The following is a 9,445-nucleotide window of genomic DNA, read 5'->3' as shown; positions in this document are numbered from 1 at the left end:
CCTTCTCTTCAATTATAATGATATTGTCTGACATTGATTCGAGGGATGGGGATCTGGCGAGCAAGATTGGAAAGGTGGTGCCCTCGGACGTCAACGTCGCTGGCGCTCGCTCGGCGTTTGTTGTTTTGTTTAGCTGTAAGTATTTCTTTATTTTCTTCCTCGCGGTTTGTACTTGAGTGTATAGTTGTAGTTAGTTGATGTGCGTTCTTGGAAATAACGGCAATGCTTGGTGCCACTTGCTTCAAAGAAATTTAATGGCCAATTCTTGGCGCATTTGAATTGTCATGTGACATCTCAGTGCATAGATCAATAAGGCTGGCTGTTTTCATTTGTTCATTCGTTAACAGAACCATCATATGGAAACTAATATACAGTGGGGTCTTGTAGAAAGAAAACAAAAATAATGCCAATTTTACCTATCAGTACCTTAAACAACCGACACAAGTCATCATGTAGTACTTAAAAGTTGATTCAGTATTTTATACATAAATGAGTTGGAATTTTGAAATCCGAATGATTGGATCAGAGCTTGTAGCCTGTATGTGTACGTATTGTTTATATATTTTATGGTTTAACGAATACATTGCTTTCTTGACATAATTTTTTGCGTTGATCTGTTCAGTATGACATTTTACAGTGTTTTTGCGACAATTCTGCGTGGCTCTTACATTACATGGACACTCTTGACGTCAATGGTGAAAGTATTTGTACTGATTTAGACAACTACCATGGATCCACAACAGAGATTAAATATTTATGTTCACCGTAAGAGAAATATGCCACAATTAACCAATAATATTTTTGAACCCTGGTGTTTTCCTTCTGAAAGTGGGCAAGTGGCAATTCATGCATGGGGCAATCGACGATAGTATTTGCAGTGTCCAGACTAGGAAGATCTATATAGTAGCACTCAGAACCATAACAAGAGCTATCTTCAAACCACAAAATGATACAAAACAACATCCTCAACCATCACTAAGTCGACTTACTGCTGCCCCTGGGTTTGGCGTGATGGGCAAATTTCCATCATATGTGCACTTTAGGACATCTGGTGTTCTCTTCACAATTGGCGGTCCTACTGGTACTTTTCCAGACTTTGGGCGTATGTCCTTTCCTCCCATTGCATCATAGTCACACATACAAGAAAAAAAAAACAAAAGCACAAGATTAATTATGATCAGCTGTTCCTTGAAAGTCTCCTTGAGACTTTGAATGAGCCAAATACTTAAGATAGCTAGAGTAGTTGAGTTGGCTGCTGGGGAGTGTGAACTTCTGCCTTAAGATATATTTATATATTCTTGGAGAAAGAGCTTTGCAGCAGTAATATGTATTTCTAATTGAGAAGCTCCTATAAAGAGCATCTGTAATATCATCCTGAGGTGCGTGTGGTGACAGGTATCTAGAGAGGGCCTGAGTGTCTTTTGCATTTGATCTCTTTTAAGTGCTGCTGCAAAATGAATGTCATTTCTGCAGAAGCTGGCACGCATCCCTTTTATGTTCATGATGGAGTTTATTGCTCAAACGGAGAGGCATGACGAAGGCAGTCATATCCAGAAGAGATACAGCACCAGGGAGCTAGTCCGGGGGCTCAAGTTTTATAATTTAAGGGCAGGGTTATATAGGAGAGGATCATTGACAAGCACTGGACTACCAACCTGATCAAAAATGGCAGTTGGGATGGCAAGTGTTGCGACAGCATTGGGCGAGTCCACAATTCCTGAAATCCTCCCTTCACAGGGGCAGCAAGACAGTAGTAGATAAACCTGAGTAGGACGCATTCACAACCCATGGCTATTATCACTCTTAAGAGCATGAAATACTAGATTGTGGTAAGATGAGGATGAGAGGGGCTGGAATTAGCAAAGTTTTGATTACCTACCTGCTCTTTGGAGTAACCAAATTTTGAGAGGTAGTCGATGGCATTGAGGACAGCACGCTTATAGGCAACTGTGGCATCTAGGTAGTGCTGCCGCCCAGCCTCATCCACACTGATGCCCTCAAAGACTAACCACTCTGAGAACCTAGGTTCCACAGGCCCTATCTCAAAGATTGGGCTTACATGTAGTGGGGTGGGGCCCATGGGTGTTAGATACTCTCTCATTCCTCCTCTTATGATCTCACACCTGAAAAACACGAATGCATTTCAAATTACTGCAAGCATTAGTACAACATGGTTGGCATATAAGCATGACTATGTTTGTCTGGTTTTTTGATACAAAACATTTTGGTATCTTGGCATTTGAACAGATAAGCTAACTAGAAATATAATGCTGCTCAGACTACTTCAATGTTCTGTAAGTTTGGAAATTTCTGGGACTTTGTTTCTAATCACCGGCACGGTCCATGTGTTTTTAGTGATGTTGAAGTTAACAGCTGTGTCAGTGTCTATGAATTATACTCACTTATAATACAAAAATGGAAATAGGCTTGTTTGCTGATTTCTTGTGTAGTTGGAGTAAGTTGATTCATGGAAGTACTTTAAAGGTGTTGTTAGGGGCTGGTTGCAGATTTCTCTTTTATTTCTTGTTGTGAGGTATCTTGTGGAGACGGTTGCTGATCTTCTGATGAATGATATTTATGCAATACTAATGGTTAAGAATAATATTTAACTCATGTAACACTCACCTTAATCATTGCCCCTTCCAACCCCTCACTTTTTCTTTTTTACAAGAAAATTATGCTAGATTCTCTATTTCTTTAGAATTATTATTTGTCTATCACTAAATGTATGCGCCATGATAGGAAAAGGAGAAATGGTTTCATGACGAGAAAGAAATTGGAATGTTACTTGAGCTCAAGGAATCCACTCATCTCTATTGCTCCGCAAAAAGAAACTTCACCATCACCTTGAGAGAAGTGCATGTCACCCGTACTAAGATTTGCTCCATCTACAAATACTGGAAGATATACCTTTGAACCCCTACTAAGATTTTTGATGTCGCAATTGCCTCCATTTTCCCTTCCAGGGACTGTCCTTGCAGCCTCATTGGCAATCCTTTCCCATTTTGGTGTTCCTTCTTCAATCTTCATATGTGCATGGATAAAATATTGCTTAGTTCCTGTTCTAACTAGGCAGAAATATAAATTTGAAAAGATTATTATAAATAAAATTCATGCAATCCATCAACAGTTTTTGCAGATTGTTTATATTTCAAATTAGGCTTAACTTTATTTATCCTTTTTACTGTAAACATTTCCTGGCAACCATAATGGTACAAAGTGGAGAACCTGTCAAGAGGATGTATATAAAACTTTTTTTTTTTAATGGTAAATGGGGGCCGTAAGTCAGCCACCAATATAAAGCTACTTGCATGAAGGTGTTGATATTTAGTGAATCTTGTAAGATGTGGGTCGTACATATTTTGTGAAATAATAAAATAAATTTAATTCCAGATTTCTTGTGAAACAATTTAAGTTCTCAAAATGATTTTGTGAAAAATATTGGGAGTTGAATGTGCAACTCGGAACAAAATGAGGTGAATTTGGATCAGAAATATTGAGTACTTAGTTAATATTTGAGGAGCAAGGAGATTATAATGCATGGAAGTAAGAATTAGATATGCTTTTATTTGTGTGATGTATGCAATTTTAGGAGATTAGGAGGAAAAGTAAGAATTTAATTAAGGTTGTTGGACTTGTTACAGATAATTTTGCATGTGAGGGTTTGAGTCATAAATATTATGGTATTACCAAAATATAGTTTCACAAAAAGATTAAAAAAAGGTCCATAATATTCTGGTATTTGGCCTCATAAACCACTAAAATGGTATAGAGGGGCAGATGTACGTGGTGGGGGATTAATTTTCCCGTGTTGCTTTTTATAATTCCATGTCTCAGTTTTAACCCTTGATTTTTTTTTTTTTTTTTTTGAGTCTAATTATTTAGTGTTTTTTTATTAAGAAATCAATCTGTAGTACTAAAATGGAAAGATCGATGAAGTTTCTGGTGTGCAATAAAAAGTCACTATTTACAAAGTTGTTGTGTCTTTCATGTACACTACGAAGTACCACATAGGCACATCATACAACCAAAATGGGGTATAACCCCTTGCATATAATATATAATGTATGCGAAATGCTCGGAGCCCCTCATCTTCAATGTGCATAAGATCAATGAGCATACTGATATATGCATATGATGCAACAAGATATCCTTACATTTGGTGATATTTTTGCTTCCTCCCTATAAACTCGATAATGGCTAAATGCCTTGTTATGGTCCTTTTTTTTTTTTTTTTTTGGGGAGAGATGAACTCTTGAAATTTTCAGTTGAATATATGACGCTATTCTTATACCACTTTTATATCATTGTTCGGTTTTCCTTCTAGATTGTCAGACTGAATATGGAAAGCAGTATGTTTGCTGCACCCACATTCTCTCAAATGTAGGAAACTTATTTTTGAATTGCAAGTCTCAAAGATTGTATCCTGATTATTTATAATGTATTGTTGCTTCTATAACTAAGTAAGAATTTATGCATTCACAATGTCACTTATCATCTTATCCTAAAAGACATTCTTGTGAAAAATTATACCCGTCTCGGAACTGTTTGCAACTCCTAGTTAAATCAGTAATGAATGGAAAGGCCATTTTGTTCTTCTTGATACCTGCTTTGCAAAAGGTCAATCCTTACTTCTCTGTGAATTCTGATCCTACTGTTTTCAAATAAAGCATTCATGTTTCTTACATCTATTGAAAACTAAAATATTTTTTAAGTTCAGATGGGACTTTCGAGTAGAATTACTTTGGCTTAGCTGATTATAATGCTTTAAACGGATCTGTGACCTTATATTTTGTATATGGTTGCAGTCCAAAAAAAAAAAAACAATGACACATGGGAACTTGAAACTGCTTGGCTAGCAGACTAGAAAAATTAAAACAGCATAATCGGAGAAGCCATTATGTGCATGCCAGAACCTAAAATCTTAACACTCAAGTCTAGATATGGGCAACGGGCCGGGCCATGTAGGCCCGGCCCGGCACAAAGGGGTCAGGTTGGGTTGAGAGTTTGCGGTCCGCGGTTCAGATCCGGTACGGCCCATAAGGGTCTAAGTTGGCACGGCCCGCTAGCCAGGCATGGCACGGCTCTTTTCTTTCTTTTTTTTTTCTTTTTTTCTCCTTCCCTTCCTCCCGCTGTCTCACCCCCTCCCCCCCCACCTCCCGCCACGTGAGGCTCAAATCGCGATCGTCTGCGCTGCACCTGCCGCACCTGGCTCTGCATGACCACCAAACTCCCTCCTCTCCCCTCATTCGGCTCTAACGCCACCAACCCCCCTCCTCTTTCCTCTCCTCCCCTAGCTTTGGTGCCACCAACCCCCCTCGCCTCCCCTCTTCGGTCTCAAGCACCTCCCATGCCTCCCCCATCCCGTGCGACCACCTCCTATACCCTCCATGTCGTGGTCTACTAGGAAAAAATTAAAAAGAAAAAAAAGGCTCCCCTAACCCCATCCCTTGCTGCGCCCCTCGGAGCTCTGCCAACATTGTCCTACCCTTGCCCTCGCAGCTCTCCATGCCCAAAGGGCTGAGTTTTTAAAAAAAAAAGAAAAAAAAAGGGCTGCTTGTTAGGCCCACGGGCCTGGCGGGTCACGGGTCGTGCTTAGCATGGCCTGCCAAACCCCAGACCTAGGATCGTGCCAGGCCAAGGTTCGGAGCAAACGGGTCATACCTGATGTGGCCCGTTTGGATCTTGGTCCGATGGGCCTGGGTCGGGCCCTGCCAGGGACGGCCAGTGCCCATGTTAGTCAAGTCGACTTCATATTACTAAAGTAATAATGCAAGCACTGCTGCTGTCATCTTTAAACTAAATTAGCATAATGCTCAGCAGTATTCTTACCAATCCAAGAAGGCAATTCTTTGGAGTTGGTAGGCTTACAAGTGGCCGTTGATGCACGACTTCGCATACTGTCAGAGACCCAGGGCCATCTTCTGCTAATTTCTTTTCCCTTTCATTCCAAATAGACAAAAGCTCGGGTGAAGGTGCAGTTCCAACTACCCCAGGGTGAGCCAAACCTGGGAAGCGAACACCTGTCGAGCAAAGATCAATGTTCTTGTAAGAGTGAAATATTGTCCAGGCTCGGCCATTCTCAAACTAATTTGGCAGATTATCAGAAAGCTTTACCTCCTGGAGTTTTTATACTCAGAAATAGGGGGAAAGGAGGAGCAGGGGATAGCGAGGTATACCTGGAATATGAGGGGAGTATGCGTATATTCCTTCAAAATACCAGATTGCTTTTGTTGCAGAAGGGAAGTGGTCAGTTAAGAAGCCACCACCGTTTTCTCTATCAAACGTTGCTGTATAACCCCATTCATCACCTGGAAGTGGACCTAAGTTGCAGATTTCGACAGCAAGAAGGTCACCAGGCTTCGCTGAAACTCCTTTGGTATCTAAAACTCTTAACGGCCCACTAAGATAATGGCCCTGCAGACAATCAAGATTCCATTTGTTAAATTTTCTTTAATATTAAACATCATTCTTCCACAAAATTTTTAATACGTTCAAACAATTAGAGCCATATTTTTAACTCACAAGACAGGAAATCATGCTGTGCACCTTGGTTGTTGGATTCACATAAATCAGAAGTTATGATGCAAATATGCAACCATACACTTCTTAAACTTCAGCAAAAAAAAAAAAAAAAAGTAATATTTCTTACACCAGTGAGGTTTGCAAATTTGATGTCTGCAGCGGAATCGTTATCGCCAACTTGACCTCCATTAGCGTCTACCATCTCAACTCGAAAGACCTCCCCTTCCTCTACATCTGCAACAGGGGGTATGTGTGGGTGCCAGCGATTATGGAGGGGAAGCTTTTGTTCCCATGGCTTCTTCTTCATATCTATGGGCACGACCAGTCTTGGAGTTTTTGGAGCCATGGCTGCAACTGAAGCTCTAGGTCGGCTGCTAAGAGACTTATATTATCTTTAGTACCCCTAATAACAAATTGGAAAAGTACAGGGGATATCCGTTAAAATTTGGCTCATTTGCATTTAGGTCTCAAACATTTTAAACGTTGCTAATGGATCCTTAAACTTTGAAATCATTACAAAATGGCCAGCCATCCGTCTTCGTTATAAAATGCTATCACATGAAGATCACTTCATAGGTTAATTTTTAAAAAATTTCCGAACTGTCCTTCTCATTAGAAGAAGCTCTTGTTTTAGTGGGAATTTAGGGAAAAGGGCAAAAGTACCATTTTAAGATTGGTGCCAACAAATATATGAGATCATCTTTTAAAATTTATACAGGTAGATGGATGATAAAGTTTGAAGTACTTCAAGATGCGTATAAATAGATGAATGATAGCAGATAGATTGAGTTAAAATTTATGCAAATAAATAAATAATAAAATATGGAATGCATTAAGATCTTTGTAGGCATATGAATGATAGTATATGAGCTTTTGAGATCTGTGCAGATAGAGAATGATAAAAAATATATTTTACGATCCGTGCAGATAGATAGATGATAGAGAATGAAGTACTTTGAGATCTGTACAAAAAGATGAATGATGGAGGATGGACAACTTTGAAATTTGTATAAGCAAATGAATAATAAAAGATGGAATACTTCAAAATATATGTAAATTGATGATTGATAAATAATAGAATACTTCAAATTTTGTGTAAGTTGATAGATGATAGAAGACAAAGTGTTTTGAGATTTATACAAATGGATGGATGATAAAGGATAAACGCTTCAAGATTTGCATAAACGAATAGATGATAGAGAATAGGGTGCTTTAAGATTTATATAGGTGATAAATGATCGAGGATAGCATGCTTTAAGATTTTTGCAAGTAAATTGATGATAGAGAACTAAGTGTTTTAAGACTTATGTGGATGAATAGATAATAGGGGCCAAGTTCTTTGACATTTGTGCGGATGAATGCATCGCAGATAAAGCACTTTGAGATCTGTGCAAGCAAATGGAACATAAATAGAGTGCTTTGCGATCTGTACAAATAAATGGATGAAACGGAATACAGATCTTTAAGACCTGTGCATGCAAATGAATAATTGAGATAGAAGTACTTTAAAATTTATGCCAGCAAATTAATGACAACAGATGGGATGCTTTAAGATCTGTGCGGATGGATAAATGATATAAAATGGGATGTTTTAAAATTTGTGCAAGTAGATAAATGATAAAAAATAATTTTTTTGAGACAAATTTTTTTTTTTTTTTTTCTGATTCTGTTAATGATGTTAAGATCCAAATAGGTGATTGACATAGTTTGTAATAATTTTAAAATTTATTTATAATTTTAATTTTTTTTGAGATTCAAATGTAAATAAGATAATTTTAAAAAATATCACTGTATTTTTTTCTAACAAATAATAGGTGCCTTCGTTGTCCTCCGGCAATAACAGAGCACTCACGTGAAGCATCAATTACGTCAGAAGGTACTCCACTATGAGGGCTTCAACCAATCATCATTTGCTCGCCAAAAGCCAACCAGCACAAAACCACGTGAATTGTCCTATCCGACTGGCTTATTGGCATTCTGATTCCTAATTTTTTTTAAAAAAAATATTAATTAGAATGATTCTGTCATCATCTAATAATAAACCAACGTATCATTCAAAATAATTAATTATTTTTTATTTAAAATAATAAAAATTATTAATCGATCATTAACAATATAATTTTTTTATTAAAAAAATTTAACCAAATTTAGATAACAATATATTTTTTTTCAAATGAATGATATACTGATTTGTTGTTGAATGCTCTTCTGTATATATATTAATATTAAAATTATTCTATCCAATAATTTTTTAATTTTTAATTGATTTCTATCGAATCATTTTAGTCAATAATTTTTTAGTTTTTAATTGGTTTCTACCATTCAGTTTCACGATGAAGCTTCAATTGTCACTCACCAGCATAACCCTTTCCAGGCTGTATGACCGAGGGAATAGAGCCCGAATGACCACTTGATAGTTGGTTCTTGCCCCAGCTAACTTACTTGCCATTTCATTTTAACGGACGAAACAGACAGGCATTGGTTGCTGCTTCACTTCCTGACCGCAAATCGGATAGATTCATTTTCCTTTTCCCCCGATTGTACGTCACGGCTTATGCATCAACCATGGAATAACAACAAATTTTATCAGAAAAAAAAAAAAAAAAAAAAAAAGTAAACATCCAATGAAACAACAAGGCTTGGGTTGTAAACTTGTCCGAAGGCAGGAAGTGCACGTCTCAGGGACACATCCATGACGCTAGCCAATATCTCAAATGATTCTACCACATCATGATTAATGAAAATATTGGCAGTATCTCGTACATAGTTCTCATCCGAGGCATTTTTCTAAAACAACAAAACCGGCACATCGTTTTCGATCTGTCACGGGACCAGCGTGCCGCCTAAAGGTAGAGCTGAAAATGAATCCGATTGGACTGGGTCACGTCCTTACCTAAGTCTGATCCGAATAGGCTTAGAT

At 37.9% G+C, this 9,445-nt stretch overlaps 1 protein-coding gene across 1 annotated transcript; it reads right to left on the bottom strand.

The window, feature by feature from the left end:
- Window positions 1–814: 814 nt before the first annotated feature.
- On the bottom strand, window positions 815–6,912 carry LOC140855631 (uncharacterized). Its single transcript, XM_073251829.1, has 7 exons — window positions 6,653–6,912; window positions 6,180–6,417; window positions 5,833–6,023; window positions 2,789–3,024; window positions 1,880–2,123; window positions 1,656–1,763; window positions 815–1,109 (listed from the first exon to the last, which is right to left on the bottom strand). The coding sequence occupies exons 1-7, from the start codon at window positions 6,869–6,871 to the stop codon at window positions 966–968; spliced, it is 1,380 nt and encodes a 459-aa protein (XP_073107930.1). The 5' UTR covers window positions 6,872–6,912; the 3' UTR covers window positions 815–965.
- Between the last annotated feature and the right edge of the window lie 2,533 nt (window positions 6,913–9,445).

The sequence above is a fragment of the Elaeis guineensis genome, chromosome 2 (genome assembly GCF_000442705.2).
Source record: "Elaeis guineensis isolate ETL-2024a chromosome 2, EG11, whole genome shotgun sequence".
Classification (NCBI taxonomy): domain Eukaryota; kingdom Viridiplantae; phylum Streptophyta; class Magnoliopsida; order Arecales; family Arecaceae; genus Elaeis; species Elaeis guineensis.
This window is presented reverse-complemented; position numbering and strand designations above follow the sequence as displayed.

Bases quoted from the DNA above. Each gene is read 5' to 3' on its own strand.
- LOC140855631 (XM_073251829.1), bottom strand. From the start codon at position 6,871: ATGGCTCCAAAAACTCCAAGACTGGTCGTGCCCATAGATATGAAGAAG. The intron at 6,418-6,652 runs GTAAGAAATATT...GATTGTCTGCAG, and splicing joins AATTTGCAAACCTCACTGGT to GGCCATTATCTTAGTGGGCC. The intron at 1,110-1,655 runs GTTGGTAGTCCA...ATGGGAGGAAAG, and splicing joins CAACTGCCATTTTTGATCAG to GACATACGCCCAAAGTCTGG.